General features: G+C 42.3%; 1 protein-coding gene and 1 long non-coding RNA gene across 16 annotated transcripts in view; both read right to left on the bottom strand.

Moving 5' to 3' along the window:
* Positions 1 to 18,422, bottom strand: part of dysf (dysferlin, limb girdle muscular dystrophy 2B (autosomal recessive)) — a 91,424-nt gene that overhangs the window by 58,650 nt on the left and 14,352 nt on the right. For 8 of the 15 annotated variants that reach the window (XM_064343782.1, XM_064343784.1, XM_064343788.1 and 5 more), the window contains exons 4-20: positions 15,188 to 15,293; positions 13,424 to 13,538; positions 12,057 to 12,268; positions 11,832 to 11,960; positions 11,562 to 11,624; positions 11,204 to 11,254; positions 10,433 to 10,463; positions 9,162 to 9,277; positions 8,875 to 9,001; positions 8,424 to 8,527; positions 8,036 to 8,104; positions 7,508 to 7,551; positions 6,579 to 6,661; positions 4,741 to 4,773; positions 1,442 to 1,557; positions 869 to 982; positions 266 to 443 (exon numbers count right to left, since the gene is read on the bottom strand). In XM_064343782.1, the coding sequence (XP_064199852.1) occupies positions 266 to 443; positions 869 to 982; positions 1,442 to 1,557; positions 4,741 to 4,773; positions 6,579 to 6,661; positions 7,508 to 7,551; positions 8,036 to 8,104; positions 8,424 to 8,527; positions 8,875 to 9,001; positions 9,162 to 9,277; positions 10,433 to 10,463; positions 11,204 to 11,254; positions 11,562 to 11,624; positions 11,832 to 11,960; positions 12,057 to 12,268; positions 13,424 to 13,538; positions 15,188 to 15,293 (1,691 nt within the window). The remainder of the gene's footprint in view (positions 1 to 265; positions 444 to 868; positions 983 to 1,441; positions 1,558 to 4,740; positions 4,774 to 6,578; positions 6,662 to 7,507; positions 7,552 to 8,035; positions 8,105 to 8,423; positions 8,528 to 8,874; positions 9,002 to 9,161; positions 9,278 to 10,432; positions 10,464 to 11,203; positions 11,255 to 11,561; positions 11,625 to 11,831; positions 11,961 to 12,056; positions 12,269 to 13,423; positions 13,539 to 15,187; positions 15,294 to 18,422) is intronic. The other 7 variants (XM_064343785.1, XM_064343789.1, XM_064343791.1 and 4 more) reach the window with 1 other exon arrangement.
* On the bottom strand, positions 2,611 to 3,512 carry LOC135259405 (uncharacterized). The gene is made up of 2 exons (XR_010331266.1): positions 3,042 to 3,512; positions 2,611 to 2,769 (listed from the first exon to the last, which is right to left on the bottom strand). It is a non-coding gene; the product is annotated as an uncharacterized LOC135259405 (long non-coding RNA).

The raw sequence follows: 18,422 nt of genomic DNA, 5'->3' as shown, positions 1-18,422 counted from the left end.
GCTAATTAATGGAAATGACAAAGCAGATTCAGTTCTCTGGGCTCTTGGTCTGTGATAATTGAGGTGATAATTAAGATGTGAGAGTGAGGTTCATGTTCCAACACCATTTTCACCCTGCCAAAGTAATATGTGTATGTGAGTGTGTGTGTGTGTGTATGTGTGCATGTTTGCATGTGTATGTCTCTTGTACAATGTAAAACCATGAGAGCTCTCTGCAGAGCGCATGCTGTTTGCAGAACAGACAGGAGAGGGCGCCGTATCTCACCATCGAAGACGGCTCGACTGTACTGCGTGGTGGAGGCCAGAGGGAGGCAGGTGTAGTCAAACTTGTTGCCGTAGTTCCCGATGCTGACCTCGAACTGGATGCCGTCGTCCACGTCCTGCAGCAGCGTGGCCGAGTAGAACGCCGCAAAAAGGTAGTACTTCCTCTTCCTCATGAATTTCTAAAAACAAGACACACAAGACACACATTTGGCAATCCCTATTCAGGCTCCCAGAGTCAAAATAAAGAAGACAGAGTGACTCCATTTTACAATTACTGAGCAGAGCTCATCATTGAAGAACATATCTGGCAGTATTGCTTATATTAATTATATGCATGATGTCACTTAAGTTTCTCCAACAGGACTCTCTGGAAAGTCTGGAAAGGATCAACTGCTAAATGAATGTAATGTGATATCATTTAATTAATCAATCAGTTTTGAAATGTAATCAACAAATGTCATTTTCAGATGAATTTTCTGTACATCTTCTCTCATAAATACCACCTAATATGAATTTTATGGTTGAAATACTGTATATACAGTATATATGAATATCCTCCATGATGCTGGGCCTTGTTTTATAGTACAAAAGGTGTATTTCTCACCTCAACAACTAGCAGGTCATCAGAGGGGATATCCTCAACCTTATGCTCCACCTTGTCCACCAGCTTCGTGCTGAGCTCCAAGAGGACACGCCCCCGGTAGGCCACGCCCTCCCCCTGCAACATACAAAATTTGCATTACATGTATGACTTTAACTACTTAATTCATGTTTTCTGCCAAAAATGCTATTATGTTTTATTATGGCAGTCATATACATCATTTAAAGCTATCAGGGAGCTTAAAATCTATATTAAAGTCAGTATTAACTCACTAATCTGTGGTGAACAGGGAGAGACATGAACTTTCTCAGGTTACTCATAAACCTTGCATAGTCATGTTTCATGATGGCAGTTTTATAAACATTATTTAGACTTAAACTCTTAAAAAGCAGGAGGGAGTACACAGTAAAATGTTCAGTGTTAAATCAACTCTTACAGAGTTTATGGGAGTTCACTATGGCCTGAGTTGCAACTGGACATTTTACTGTGTAGACATGAAAATTTTTTTTCTGTTTTAACAATAAGATGAGAGCAGATTGAGTCGCAGGCCTGCGGTGGACAGGAGCAGTCAGGCACCTTGCCCATGTTGAGGGCCTCGTAGGGGTCGGAGAAGGCAGTGAACTCTCTTGGGCTCCCGTACAGGTTGATGAAGCAGGGCCCAAAGGTGGGCAGGAACCCCAGGCTGTCGTCCACTGCGTGACAAGGGGGAGATAAGAGAGCGCTGAGCCGCATAGTCAGGTGGCACGTAGCACACTCACAGGCTACATGAGGCTCACTGACTCAGTGGATGAGCTGGTAAAAAAGGCACAGAAATTTTGACTAATCGTTGTGTTCGGAATGACAGAATCCATTAATCTCTTTCTGTACAATTACTATTGAGATTACTATTTCTAATTCTAAAATCTATACATGAATTTGATTTAGGGACAGAAATCATAGATACTCTAACCATAATCACATACAGAAACTCAAAATAACAGCTGTTTGATTGCATGTGGCAGGACAGTTACCTCAGCCTAAAATGTAACCTGTTTATTATCTGTGGTCTATAACTGCCCGTTTGTAAGGGGCAGAACAAGCTGGTTTATCATTTGAGCTGCATTCTGACCTCGTTAGCAGCAGCTTAGCTCAGCTCCCCACTCAGCGCGTCTGATTAAAAGAGAGCTGGTGACTGAGCGTGCTCAGGCAGTGGCCTCTACACACCCAGACCCTGATCCAAACAGGGGAAAGAGCCCACGCCCCACTGCTGTCCCACATCAGAAGGGTGTGCCGTCTTCCCCAGCAGGATGCCATAATTAGTCCACACATGTCACTGACTCCGCAGAAACTAAACTTAGCTGTGCCAGGACAATATGACAATGTATTTATGTGAACCTGGCAACCTTAAAAAAAACCCAGCAACCCAATAACAACCATTTCAGATTGCTGATGGACTTTTTCCTGTCTTTATCTATCAGCAAGATACAGGACTGCAATCAGCCCTGCAGAGACTGTTTGACAGCTCTGAGGAACTCAATGAATTAACCATTTCTGTAAAAAATGATTTGTATCAGCAGAGCAGCAAAAAAAACATGTTTCTGTGAAATATTCAGTAAAACAGTAAAAGAAATCCAAGGAGCTGCTCACGGAGAAAACTGAAAACAAGGAAAACATATTGCTGGTACTGTTAAGCAATGTTCCCTCTAATTTTTCATGTATCTGGGCATACACACAAGCTCCCTGAGCAAACTGAGGACTACTGTGAGCAACATTAGATATGCACGCTTTATTTTTAAATAAGTAATTTGGTCCACTTAAAAAAAGACAAAAATCTGAAAAATGGGATGTGTAGATGTTATACAGTATGTGAGAGTCCTGCTTTGGCCATGGGAAGAGTCCTGCTTTGCCTGGCTGAGGGTCCTGTTCTGGAAGATATGAGACATATACACCTTTCAGACATAACATTTTGCTTACATTAAAACATTCACATTTTGCACAATGACTTGTGCTGTAGCTTGTGATACAGTGCAAATTCCTGTAACACTTTGTCTGTAAAATATCTAATTACACAGTTTTTCTTGGCATTTCTACTACCCATAAATGATCTAATAGTAACAACATTTAATGATTAATATCCATAAAGACAAAATCTTAATAACCGTCACTAGAATATGCACAAATCTGACTTAAATTTTACCTTATTTTTCACGTCTGTCCTTCTCACTTCTCCAATGGTTGTAGGTGGATTTGTTGAACTGACAGAATTGATGCATTCATTTTGATGGCAAGTAAAATATTGTCAATGAGAACTTTAACTTGTTCAGGGTCCGATTTTGTTTTGTGTGACAGCTCGTTCCTTTTCTCTCGCTCTTTTGCGCTCTCCCGCAATAATGTACCAATCCCCTGTCCCATCTTGAGTCTTCGTACAGTTTCGACAGCTTTTAAATGACTTTTATGCTGAACGTGACGCTTGAGATAGTCCAGCTTCCATTCAGTCCACATTTTTCCCTCTGAAAACTCACTTGCTACTTTGGCATCGCTGCATGTTTTGCAGAGTAGACCTTTCTCACTTGAAAAAGAAAAAATCTCACCCAATTTCACCGCTTTTTCTTCAATTTGCACATACTCCGACAGCCATTCCATCTTAAAAGAACTGCATTTCTTTTTTACTGTGTGTCGCTGCCTGTTCGTTTCGCCATGATGCGGGGTTTGTATTAGCATCTATTAACCTGCTAGCTAACCTGCACGGCGCATATAGGCAGGGCCCAGACGCAAGCACCGTCAATGCCATGATTGGCTTCGTACCGTAAGTGAACCGTATCGTATCATTGGCTGGACACCTGTCACTCACTGAGTGAGAAACAAAAAAACAATATTATTGGGCGAATTAATTAGATTAGATTAGGTCTAATATTAGATATGAATTAATACGTTATGTTGATGTTGTTTATGCGCTGGATAGATTTTCTTGTGCGCTGAGAATGTGCGGGCAGTGCGCGATTGCGCACGCGCGCAGCTTAGAGGGAACATTGCTGTTAAGGTATGTATATACATTCAATGTCTTCTATTAAGTTTATTTGTATTATAACATACAATGTAACAATTTTAAACTTAGAATTCAGTAATACAAAAAACTTGGAAAACAACTTGAAACCTGAAATTTTAAAAATTCATTTCTTTTTTTTTGGGACGGGGGATGGGGGGGGGGCAATTCAGTATTGATTTAGCATTGATTCCTGGTCATTGTGACACGTTTTCAGGTTTCCATCAGATAAGACCCTAGCCTTGCAATACCTTGAATGAATGTCCTTCCCCCTGACATAGATTCATGAATACTGCCCCTTTATCAGCTTCAAGAAATAGATCAAGGACAAGTCGCAGACACTCAGAAAAGGAATTTTGCATTCTTCGGCACAAATGTAAAGCAACAAGATATACAGCATTGCACTTTGTACAAATCACTTCTGATTACCAGTATTTGCATCTTATATGTACATATGCCAGAGACACCACTTAATGCTCTATAAAGCTAAATGACAGGGAAACCGAAAGAGCACAATGCAGTTATAGATTGAATTGTATTGTATATAATGGATTATTACAAACGTATTTATTCAGACAGAACATAAACACATACACACACATACACACACACACAAACACAGTTACATAGTTTCTGGCACACACACATATAGATCTAATGATATATTATTATTGTGAGCAATGCACATTATTTCATGATTATACAAAGATTGTACAAAAAAATGTATAATCATATCTATATCCTTTCGCTGACCTACTTTTCAGCTGGCACTATATATGGTAAGTCACATTACTAATTGTGTGCCATATCTATGACATCATCACACGAGAGAGGAATGAGATTTCGGACGTACTGATGTCTGAGGGGGTCCTCGGTGCCAAGTCATCTGAGTGCACAGAGAGAGCGGTGGAGATACATTAGGACACCGCATGGAGCTCCAGAGGGTGACCAGAGCACATCGCATACCACACACCACACTGTTATTGCCAATCCCATGCAGCTGGATCTCACCCTACTGCAGTCTCATGTACTTCCTTAGTGCATGTGCAGCGAACATCAGTGTGTAAGCTCAGTGCATGCTGGGTGTAAAGACCGCGCACTCGCTGACTCGCTGTTAGTATCCCATGCCAATCCAGCGCTTCTGAGAATCAGTCCGCTTGCTGTCTACCCTTAGCACACCCAGGTGTTCTTAGGAACTCTGAAACCCCTAGGGAACCTGTTCCACTGCAGGAACACAACTGCCATTTGTACAGTCATCCCTCAAAGTTAGAGCAGGTGTAGGCAACATTTCCCTTGAAGGACCAGAGATGTTTCTGAATTTTTGCTTCATCCAAACATACAATTGGATTAATTATTAGGCTTAACGAATGTATGTGACCATGTGCTGGAGGTATTCAGCTGAGTCACCATTAAGGCTCTGGGTATTCTCAAGGTCTTAATAAGCAGTCAAACTCTTGAGCTCAGACATGAATTGAATGAAAACCAGAAACATCACTGTAACTCCAGGACCAGGGTTGCCTACTACTGGTTAAGAAGGTTCTAGAAGGCAGCAGCAGCCTTCAGGCTTATCAGCTGCTTGCTGTGGCTCCTGGTGGGTGGCATGAGCTCATTTCTGCTTCAATGGCATAAGGACAATTCAAGATTCTTATGTGGCTGAATGACTATTACAATAAAGAGGAGTGAGCTGCTATCTAAGACACTGTCCCATCATCAGGGTCATGAGTTCAAATCCCTGGGCAATAGAGAGTGACAGGTTAAGAGAAACACCACGGCCTCAGACTCCCGATCTGGTGGAGAAACCTATATGCCCAGAACGCAGAGCCAAAAAGGAGAACAGCTCTAAGAGCCTGGCCTAGAGGAAACCACACAACATTGTAAAGAAGAGACCAACAACAATATTAGAGCCTCAACACCTTCTGTTGCTCAGACTCATGTCCACTGAGAAATCCAGTCCATAAGGCTTTATCAGGCCACTGGATGAGCTAATTTACTGTTACTGTGCACACACCATTTATCAACACAAAAAACCACCTCTGCGCCAGCTCAAACAGCAGAAATTCAGCCATAAATGCAGTCTTATTACCAACATGGTTATAACATGGACCACATTCGTTATCAGCATATAAAAATATAATAAACACATATGCATAATGAATATATAGGACGGAGTGTAGCACAGTGGGTAAGGAACTGGGCTTGTAACCGAAAGGTCGTAGGTTCGATTCCCGGGTAGGACACTGCCCTTGTACCCTTAAGCAAGGTACTTAACTGAAATTGCTTCAGTATATATCCAGCTGTATAAATGGATGCAATGTAATGCTATGTAAAAGTTGTGTAAGTTGCTCTAGATAAGAGCGTCTGCTAAATGCCTGTAATGAATAATATATATATATATTGTTGTACAGTCAAAATTAAAGTAAAAACATGTATTTTTTTATCGAAAAAATGAAATGAAATTTCAGATGCTGGGACAGCCCTGACATTTCGAACATGTTGGGCCTTTTGCTGTCCACAGTGAAGAATTGCAAGGCAAGTCATGGCACCCCCATGGAGAGCATGCTGCACACAACCCCTCCGGGAGCCGAGCTGTAATTAAGGCACTAAATCCCAATCCTTACCATCCAAACTTCCTCTGATTATTAGATCAAGCACCCCCACCCCCACCCTCACCCTACCCCCTGAGCGCAGTACCTTCTATCTCTCCCCCCGGGGCGGAGATACGGGACATGCACAGGTGCGTCGTGCCGATGACATCGTTATGGCTGGCTCGGTCCCTGGGAAACAGAGGAGTGATGGCACAACCTTACACAAGACTATAAATGACCACAAATAATTACGATGTACGTATACTAAAGGCTACTATGCAGGCTTTTTAGCTGAAATATATTATAAAATAACCATCCAAAGGCATATCAGTGATGCACTCGAAATATTTGTCCTTATGCTCTTTTGTCAAATTTGTTCACCTTTACCTGTATTTGTTATTCTAAAAATATGTTTGTTGCAACAACTAGCTAGCCACTGTAATGGCCCAGATACAGTGAAACAAAAAGCCAAGCCAACAGGGTTTGCTCAAGAACTAGAGTTACTGTAACCTTGGATACAGTAACCCTGGATTCATTAACCTTTATAAAATAGTTTGGCTCATTTTGAAACTACTGCAGCAACAATTTCACACAAACAGAATGGGATGGTTACATGACGAGCACATTCAAATTTCAAAGTGCTATCGGACAAATTCTACTCTCACATAGATTCTACGCAAAACTAGCATTTCAAACAAATAATCTGCCAACTAGTCAATAGAAGAGTCATTTCTTATCATCATAAGTTGTAGCTGAGGTTTGAACCATTAATATAGAACTCTGTTACATATTATGTCATATACTGTAGCTATACTGTGTAAGTGGCAGCTGGTAAACTGGCAGTAGAGAAATGAACTGCTCATTGCTCTCAGTCTGTTTTCCTTAATTTTTCATTGATTAAACAGCACTATACTCCAGCAGCCATCACCACTCTCCCCGTACCTACACTATTCATCTCACTCTGTCATGAGAAACAGTGGGCAGACAGGAAAAGAAAATAATAGAGGAGAGAGAGAGGAGAGTCAGTTCTCTCACCAGTCCAGGATACGGATTCTCATCTTCTCACACATGGAAGGGAACTGGAAAGAGTTAAGAGGAGAGTCAGTCTGGTCTCTTCTCCACGCTCAGAAGGGCCTGTGCTCAGTCCAGGGTGACTTTATAAACTCCATATGAAATGTATATTAAATTATTTGTTCAAACAGATATCATTTGTGTCCATACCAACACACACACACCACACACACATACAGTAAATAATACATTATTAACATAACATATATTATTATTTTTATTATGAATAATGCATTATTAAAAAAGAATTCATGATTATACAATTATAAGATTTTATGATCATACCCTAGGGATTTTTCTTTTTGTGTGTGTGTGTGTTTTTCTGCTGGCGCTATATGGTGAGTCACATTATTAATTCTGTGCCATATCTATGGGAGAAAAGTGAGATTCCAGACATACAGGTGTTTGAAGGGTTCCTCGGTGACAAGTCATCTGATTGAAAATATTTTTTAATTGATGTTTGGTTTGACCTGATCATGAGTAGAGTCTTACCCTGATGGGAAGGGTCAGATTCTGGTTCCACTGGGGGTTGGCATTCTTCTCCAGGATCTTACTGTAAATCTGTGTGGTGAGGGACAAAACACTCACCTGTGAATGACACTGGGTGTTTCTGAACACTGGATGTTTCTGAACACTGGATGTTTCTGAGGGATTAATGATGAACCCTGTGTCACTCTGTGGATGTACTCTGGTGTGGGAGTGCAGGGTGCTATTCCCCAGACAGCAATAGCAGAACTGAGTGCCATGGTGTATAGAAAAGCTGTGTTATTCAGTAGTGGATTGGACCAAGTTTCTCTGAGGGTTGTGTTATAGCAAGAGTGGTGCCGTTGGCAGAGTTGTGTTGCAGGGAGTGTTGGTCAGTACTCTCAGACATTAATACCGTTTTGCCCGCAAAGTTAACTTCCACCATGGGGTCCACCAAGTTCTTCCTGTTACTCTCAAAGCCGAAAACCTGCCTCATCCCATCCATGAAGGCATCATCCACTGGGGAGAGAAACAGACAACATCCCCTCCATTAGCATTGCATCTACAGGCAAAGGCTTACAAACACGCATACACACACACGCACACACACACACAGACACACATAGACACAAACAAACACACACACAGACATAAACACACACACTCAAACACACACATGCACAAACACACATACACACACACACACAGACACAAACACATACATTCAAACACACACACGCACACACACACACACACACAGACACACAGACACAAACAAACACACACACACAGACATAAACACACACACGCACACACACATGCACAAACACACACACACAGACACAAACACACACACTTATACTCACTCTGGGGCAGGTCCTCTGCCCGGAACAGTTTGAGTGTGAAGATAGCGCCCCTTAGGGTGAGCCCCGTGGGTCTCAGCAGGTTCCCCTCAATGTCCTCCTTCTCTTCCGCCCCCTCTTTTTTGTCCACCTTAAAACACAGAGCCATGACAGGGACACTTTACGGCGCACGTTATGGCCCCTACATTACTGTGCCCATGAAGGACTGCTGTGCTTCCACCTGGGCAGATATATGTATTCTGGGTCAGCCTTGTTCAGAGGTTCTGAACTTTAATGACGGGATGGCTCACCGGGGCCTCGTCTCCAGTCGCCAGCACAAACAGGCTGACCTTCAGGTAACCCCGGGCGCCCGCGGAGAGGTCTTCCGGGTCAGAAAGCAGAAGCCACTTCCTGAGGAAGGCGTGTCCTGGAGGACAGAGTGACGAAGACCGAGGACTGTGTTAATACTGCAATAGTCACAGTCACCACAAATATGAGCACTGTGTTAATACTGCAATAGTCACAGTCACCACACGTGAGCACTGTGTTAATACTGCAATAGTCACAGTCACCACACGTGAGCACTGTGTTAATACTGCAATAGTCACAGTCACCACACATGTGAGCACTGTGTTAATACTGCAATAGTCACAGTCACCACACATATGAGCACTGTGTTAATACTGCAATAGTCACAGTCACCACACACATGAGCACTGTGTTAATACTGCAATAGTCACAGTCACCACACATGTGAGCACTGTGTTAATACTGCAATAGTCACAGTCACCACACATATGAGCACTGTGTTAATAATGCAATAGTCACAGTCTTCACAAATAGGACCACTGTGTTAATACTGCAATAGTCACAGTCTCCACAAATAGGACCACTGTGTTAATACTGCAATAGTCACAGTCTCCACAAATAGGACCACTGTGTTAATACTGCAATAGTCACAATCTCCACAAATAGGAGCACTGTGTTAATACTGCAATAGTCACAGTCTCCACAAATAGGACCACTGTGTTAATATTGCAATAATCACAGTTACTACACATAGGAGCACTGTGTTAATACTGCAATAGTCAGTTGTCAACACAACTCAACTTCAGATTCCAATTATTCATTGTTAAAACTTTTCAAACCTCTCAAAATGTAAACATTTCTAATTTCTTTCATAAGACAATACACATAATTAATGTGCACTTCATAAGCAGCCTCTTTAAACCACACAATGAGACTGATGGGCAAGTGAACACATTATGGAGTTCTTGTTACACCAGCAGCCAAGTTAACAGGAAAGGTAGAAAGTGTATTATTCAGTCTTTGCACCTTGGTACAATTAATAAAAGTCAGTGAGGTCACTTGTAATAGTAGCAGGTTGTAATAGTGTAGTAGTAGTAGGCTTTAACATCAATTTCATCCCATCATCCCTGACTCTGACTGAAATACGTCAAGGTGCAAACAGACCACAAGTCCATGCTTTTCCACTTAAAAAACGGTAATATCAATTATCATGGCTTAGAACGGCCAACGACAGCTCCGGCTCCTTTGGTAAAAGGAAGCAATAAACACTTACTGTGCTCTGCGTATACTGTCCCAACATCAAGCTGTAAATGAACCAAAGATGAGAGTTAGTACGCCCCCTCCTGCATCTGCATCTGTGATCTGTATGACATATTTATTGATAAACAAATTCAAATCAACTTTTCGCTGCAGGTACACTGTGTATCCTGTGCAATCAGTTCACACATCAAGTAAACTATACTTCAATTGCAAAAATGCCTAAATAAATTAAAATTTAATATTTAAATTCAGACTAAAGCTGGACTTGAAAATACATGACAATACAGCAAAGGAGGTTGGGTGGTTTCATTTGGAAAACTTTCTTTTAGCCTGTTTGGTTCTCTGGCTTCATTCAGACATGCAAGTTCAATAACATGAAACATTCAAACATGAGCAACAAATGTGATACTGTTCCAAGTCTCAGGAAGTTTACGTTGAAATTATGAGAGAAAATTTGACATGGTAGGCTCAGATTCATGAGCCTCTCTGTGAGAATTTAAACACCTGTGTGTACAAAGATAGAGAGAGGGAGAGAAAAAAGAAAGGGGAGGGAGAGAAGGGGGAGGGACAGAGAGAGGAGGAAGAGAGAGGAAGAGAGATAGGGCAGAGAGAGGGGAAGGAGAGAGGGGGGAGAGTGAGATAGAGAATGTGATAGGGGGAAGGAAGAGAGGGAGAGAGAAAGAAAATGGGAGAGAGCGAGGGGATAGAGAGAGTGAGAGAGGGGAGGGCAAGAGACAGAAATTGGGAGAGAGCGAGACGGGTAGGAGAGAGGCTGTAGCTGTACCTTGAATTCTCCAATCACAGAGTCAGTGCGCAAAGATTTTGAGTCAAGAACCTGTGCAAAGAGAAGGAGAGAGACAGGATCCATCCTTCATTTGCATTATTTACATGACATGCACTGAGTATGTAACAAGGGTGTTACACGGTCATAATCCCCCCAAACTCTGACTGAAAAACTCACACAGTGTGTTAGACTTTACAGCAGTCATTCAATTTGTTTGCTAAGCTATCCACCTGTTTTCAGGAAAATTGTTCAGAAATATTAAGTTTAACAACATAATAAATTGCATATATATGTGAGAATGCTGGGGGTAGCAGTGTCGGATGACTGGGGTGTTAAATTTTTCCACAGATGAACTCACTGTGACAAATATTGTCTCGTCAAACATATCAGAAGGTGTCTCAAAGAAGTTGATGAAGAAGGTCTGTGAAAAAGTAGAAATTGTGATATTAACCAAGAAATCATTCAATATATGCACTATTACTACTATATAGCATGGTTATTACACATATAGCACATAAAAAAACCATTTGGGAATAAGCTTTTGTCAGTTAGCTGAATAAATTAATTCTGCCAAAATTTTGAATGATTGATCAGGAAAACTGTTCAAGATGTGAAACATTAAATTTACCTCATCAAACAATGGATTGTTGCCTTTTCTAATTCGAGTTCTTTTGGTTTGCCCGGCAACGGTTATCTTGACAACCGGCTTTATGTTGACACCTGGCAACTGCCTGCCCTCAATTATTCGCACTCGTATCTAAAATAAGTGAGAAAAAAAGTTCACAGTCAGGATGTAGACAAGGCATCACATTCAGAACAGCACAATGGAGGCATTTATCACACACTGACTCACCTGGAAATCCTGCGGCTTGTTCGGGAGAGGCGGTCTGTTGGAGGGACGTTTCTTCTTCTTTGCACCGTGGATGAGGTTTGGGGGTGCCTTTTTGGGTGGGGCGGTGGGGGTCTCCGGCCCCTGGGGGCCCGGCACTGGCTCAGGTTCCTCCGCAGCCTCCACCATGAGCATACTCTCAGTGTCGTCCTCCCCCATGGTGTCTATGGAGTAGACTGAGCACAAAAGAACAGCCCCCTTAAAGTCAATCAGCCTCATACAACCATACATAGTGTCCTTGAGCAAGAAGTGTCCCTGAGCAAGATACCTAACCCCTAATTGCTCCCAACGAGCTTGCATGGCAGCCTTTCACCATTGGTGTATGAGTGTGTGTGTGAATGGGTGAATGAGAGGCATCAATTGTAAAGCCTTGGATAAAAGCACTATATAAATGCAGTCCATTTACCATTTACCATTTACCATACTGAAACACTACAGCATAAAACATGGCTCATAAGAAGCTGCTGAATGCTTAAAAACTGGAGTGGGATTTCATCAAAAAGGTAACCATTGTCATAAGCATGTGTATCCAGACAATAGACACACAATCATAAGGTTTGTTGTAGTTTAAGTATTTTTAAGATCAATGGTTATTGGGTATTTTGGTAGATGGTACCCTATAGGGTATCATTGATAAATTCAGATATACAAAAACAAAAGTAAAACAAAAGTGGGGGCAGATCTCAATGCAAGCCACATTTTCTCAGAGATTATAGATTTTTTCCAAGCTATTACTGAAGGAGAAAAATTAAAACCAACTATCTACACATCAGCAGTAAGAGCAATTTTGATCGCTTTATCACATAGGAAAGCTGAAAAACTACACCATCACAGTTTTTGTCTTTTGTCTACAATAGTCACAAAATAAATATACCTACACAAACATAAACACAAAACAAAATGATTTGCTTTCCATTGAAATACCAGTCACATGTTATGGATTATTTTATTAATAGTACACAGCAAATACACCTATAATTTTTGTAATTCTTGTAATTTGTTAAATTTTTAATTTTTTAAGCACCACAATAACATCACTGACAGCCCCGCCTTCGTTTCGGCTGGTGAAGTCCTGAGTTCAATGTGCCCTTGTTTGTGTGAAACTGCCTTGTTTCTGACACTGCTGTGATTCACAATGCAAAGCATACACTGACACAGACAGCATTTCCCTTACCCTGAATGCGGGAATTGTGGCACAGTCACATTTGGCGTGCAGATTCATTTAACAAATTCAAGTTTTAAATGGTACTCATTCACTAGTTTTAAAGTCATTTGTGTCCAGAGCCATTTAAAGTAATTTGTTTCCAGAGCTTACTGGGTGTGCCTTTTACCTGTAACTGTGTCCAGCTCCACTGGGCTATGCATGGGCTCTGGCTGGGGAGGGGGCTGAAAGATGGGGACCATACCTGGGGGAGGGAAGTAGGAAATCTGCAGGCATACTGTGGCCTACAGGAGGAAGAGCAGAAAGAGAGGGGGGAGACAGGGGTATATAAGAACAATCACAGTGCTACTTGTCACTCAAGTTCCAGCTCCGTGAGCAGGATAAGACACCCAGCTCTATATCACAACCGCGAGGCTTGGTTTTGCCGTTCATTGAGCCCAACAGCTTCACTAAGTCAGTACCTATACACATAGTTCTTAAGACGTTTTGAGGTTCAACAGGGGTTTTGCTCAACCCGTTATCTACATCTGGATAAAAGACGAAATAACCATCAAGACAACAGAAGGCCAGTTTAATAAACTGATACAAATGTGTCATGAGTTAAAACCTTAGAGTACAACGCCTTTAAGCAGTCGCGTTGTGCTGTAAAGTCGACTTCTTAGGAAGAAGATGTTCAAACATGAGGATCTCACACTCATAATAGATGTCTCGTGGCATAGCCAGTAGAGCGTTTTCCACATGCTCATTGCGAGCCGTGACGTCGGCGGTTCGAGTCCGACCATCAACCTTTGTCACGTCTCTCCCTCTCTCTCCTAGTTCTTCCTGTCTCTCTACACTGTATTGTTTAATAAAGCCCAAAAAAGTGTTTTAATTTTAAAAAAGATTGAGAAAAAAACAACCTATTGCGGGTGAGGCTGGTGTAGTTACAATGTGAGAAGTGCATTCTCTGGGTTGTTTTTGAGTTTTTCAGGCCTGGTGTTAGGGGTTCTACCTGTGGGCCAACAGGGCTTTCCTGAGGATGTGACAAACTCCGGGGAGAGGCTCTGCGCTCGTTCAGACAGGGGATGACCCCTGTCGCAGTTTCGGAGAGGGACAGGGGAACTCTAAACACCTCCTCCCCTCGCCCTTCCCTCCCTCATCCCTCCCCCGCCCGCTCTCTCCGGCCCCACGTCAACCCACGGCCCAACGGACAATGCGAGGAAACCTCCCAGCCGCCCCCGCCAGCCGAGGCCTTCGCTTGGCCGCGTGCTCGCGAACGACGCGCCCTCTCGCCAAGGGAGTCGGGGAGGTGACAGGAGGGGGGAAGGGCGGCGTTGGGTTGTTATTGTAGGGGGGCTCGCAGGAATCGGCTGTTTAGTTTGAGTTTTTACATAAATCAGTCTAGCGATAGCACGCAGCGCTTTTGGGCTGCGATTGCAAGTGACACTCGCAGGAAAAAGGTGTTTATGTCGTGGGGTCCAAGCATCACAAAAACAAATGTTTGATGTCCTTTGTAGAGGGCGTGCGAGGCGAACAGGGACCTGGCCTCGAGGATGTGAAGTCCCGGGGATGGCGGCACTTCAGCCCCATGTAAAAATATACACAGGCGCATTACTGACTGCAGGAGAGTGTGCTGGAGCACTTCATCAGCGCTGATCCTTGAGCTGGAAGCTCACACTGTGAACCCCCGCAGTGAAAAACGTGTTTATATCAGCGGCTGTTGAGAAATATGTGGCAAGTACATGCACGTGTAGGGGGGGGTGTGCACTTGTGTATTTGCATGTTTGTGTGTGTGAATGTGTGTGTGTGTTATACCAAGTCCAAAAGTCGCACGAATCATGTTGAATGTGTAAGCATGTAAGTCATAGAGCCCTGTTTCTGGGCACTGTCCTTGCCCAATGCTGTCTCCTGATTGGTTGATGTTTGCAGGTACAGCAGATTTGTGATGACTCACCCCAGTGTTGTTCCTCTTGGTGTCCAGCAGGGACACAGTGAAAGAGCCGGCCAGGTTGGGAGAGTTGAGAACATCACGCAGCGACACTCTGCACTCCCCCAGAAACCTGCAAGAGAAGCGACCGTGTGAGACCTGGAGAGAACACACACACACACGCACTCACAAATGCACATGTAGAAATACATAGACAAACACACACACCCACACACCCACACATGCACACGCACAAATACATACACACACGCACATGCACACACACACACACAAACGCACACACAAACAGAAACACACACACAACTTATCTCTCATCACTGACTAAGTGAATTACAGTAGGATGAGGCTGTTTATCAAGTACAGGGCGTACAGCATACCGTAGGGTGAGACAGACTTTCTTCTTAACATTCATCTTAACATTCCTCGTCTGTCTCCATAGCAACACAAGAAAATGCTTTTGAAAAAGGGCATATATTTCACCCACCATTTGTCAAACAAATTTCCATTCAGATGAAATCATTCGTTAGGTGGAAGGCAGACAGTGAGGTCTCCATTGTCTCTGCTGGGTTTCACAGCAGTTTTAGGGCCCACAGATATCTGTCACGATCTGAATCTAAACTGGATGCCATGTTGTTAGTGTGGAGGAGAGGTGTCTCACATTTTGAAGGATGGCCTGGGAGGAGACGTGGAAGGTGCGAAAGGAATTATGGGCATTTGTCTGTGAGCTTGGCAGTTTACCCATCGATGTGCTGGGTAACTTTGTAGTTATGCAGAGAAATGAAGCCCTGTGATCTGCCAGTATCCTGCTAGGATACTCAAACAGGACACTCATCTTACTTGGATACTCACTTTCCTGAATCACAGTTATTCTAGAATCACAGTGGTTTCTGTCATACAGACATATGGAACAGCAGTCAACGAACTGGCTTTGTAACCAAAATTCTGCAAAATTGGATCTATGGCAGGACAATGCTGCACCCCTTGAGTAAAATAGAGTAGCTTGCTTGAATTGTTTCTTAAGCACAGCAACCCACTGTGACTGTAACCAACTGTCCAAAATGTATGTAAATTTTTTTTTAATTCTGTGTTAATTGAACTGTTGTTTTAGTGACCATTTTTGACGTCAGAAAAGGTTGACCTCATTATTAACTTCCTGCAAAATTTCCTCTCTACTGCCCTTCCGTCCTTCCTTCTCTTCCTCTCTCCCTCTGTTCATTCTTCCAAATAAAGAACAAAAACAAAAACAAAAAAAACAATATCCACGTGTGTCCTGACTGACCCATTGTCGGACTGTTCCAAATGACTGACGCAGAACGCACAGCGATCGCCTCATTGAGTTCTTGTGCCCAATAAAACAATGCACACACTATCCTGGTTTCACAAGGACAGTGACTAATCCTGCATCCAAGGTCAGGTCAGTCCAGACTGTGGGTGGGTTCTTTTCATACGAAACTTTGTGAGTCCTACACCAAAAGCCTGAACTTATCGGAATCGCCCCCAGTGTCGACACTTGTTGGCTGGAGCCATTTGCCAGCATTAAGAAATGCAACGCACTTTAAACCAATCAGTTGGGATTCAATTGCTGTAAGGCAGGATTTGCCGTGATTATAACCCACCCTCCAGAGACAATACTTACCCAGTATTTCAGCAGTCATTCACTGCCACTGTTGCCTGTCATACTGTGCTGGCAGTCTGAATAACAGCTCTCAATGGTAAGCATTTACAAACAAAAAGTGGTTTTCTTAAAATGTATAGTATTACCAGAAATTAGATTATTGACATCCACAAAGTTATAATTTTGGTCACAAACATTATTGAATGTATTATTTTTAATGTGAGGATGCCAATCTGTATGAAGTTAAATGTCTGCTACTATTAATTGTTTTTCTTTATGTACTATTTTAGGGCTTGGGACACAGGTAATGGAGGAGAGAGAAAAACAGCAAAATACTCTGAAAGACATTTTCCTGGCCCCAGGGAACAATGCCTCCTGATTGCCATTTACCTGCACATTTCCGAGGAACAATGCATGCTGGGAGTGTTCAGTTTCCTCATACCCAGCTGATTAGAGTTTTTCAAGGAGGAACACCCAAGCCATTAAAGTAAAGCAATAAAAATAACTTAAGTTTAGATTCTATTTTCAGGAAGATTCACAGAAAACATTGGTGAAATACAAAAAATGTGAAATGGCAATTTTCAAATACAAACCAGCAGCAACCTACAATTCAGACCAACAACCTGTTCTTAAAAAAAAAGCATTTTCCACACTCCTGGGTGGCTGCTACACAAACCTACAGTCATTCACAGCTGTCTTTCTGCACACGTACAGTAATCATAGCCATAAATGGTGGCAGAGTTTCGCCAGATGCTACTATAGCAGCAATGCAAGTGCTACAGAAAGGAAACTGTAAACAGGAAGCAGGATGTTTAGAGCTTCAGGAAAAGCTCTACCTGTTTAATTTACTCAAGAATAATCCACCACACCAAGAGTGGAAAATTCAATACATTTCTGTGGCTCTAAGTGGCCTTTAGACACACATGATATTCATTGTTGTGCCATCTGTAGCCACTAAGCTAATATAAAGAGAAGGATTATCACTAATGGTGGTTGATTGTTGATATGTAATGATCGTTACATATCTCTGAATAATTGTGAGATAACTTTAACCAAAAAAAGCTTCCAAAGTTGTGATCAATATCATAATGAGATTTTACAATCCTTAATTCATCAGTCTCCTCTCTCAAGTTCTGACATCCACACCTCCTCCATACCTTCCAAATTAAATGTGAGACAAATTCCAGTTCATGTGAGAAAAGGTAAAGAAATGGGAAGAACAGGAAGCCAAATTGTTTTTAGTATAGCCCTGTTAACCCTGAAATTACAAGGAATTAAACACCGGAATGCACCCTTTGAAGAATAGGTCTTGTTTTTTTTTTTTTTCTTCAAAATTCAACATCAGTGCTCTAGATTAGAGAATAGAGAGTGCTTTCAGTCAACATCAGTGATTGTTACATCAGCACTGGAATGGTCAGTTAAGAATTCTTTAATCACATACTTGTGATCTTACACCTTAAAGGGTTAAGCAAATGTGCTTAGTCGAGTGTTTAATCTTCACCACACACCACCATTGCGAAACCCCATCTGTGCTCAGGGCAGCCAGATAAGACTTCTCAATTTGGGCCCCATTTAAATTCTTTTATCCATTCCTGCTCATGTCACCTTTGGATACCATATAAGCCA

Source organism: Anguilla rostrata, chromosome 7 (assembly GCF_018555375.3).
Source record: "Anguilla rostrata isolate EN2019 chromosome 7, ASM1855537v3, whole genome shotgun sequence".
Taxonomy (NCBI): Eukaryota; Metazoa; Chordata; class Actinopteri; order Anguilliformes; family Anguillidae; genus Anguilla; species Anguilla rostrata.
The sequence above is the reverse complement of the archived record's forward strand: the minus strand, read 5'-3'. Positions and strand labels throughout refer to the sequence as shown.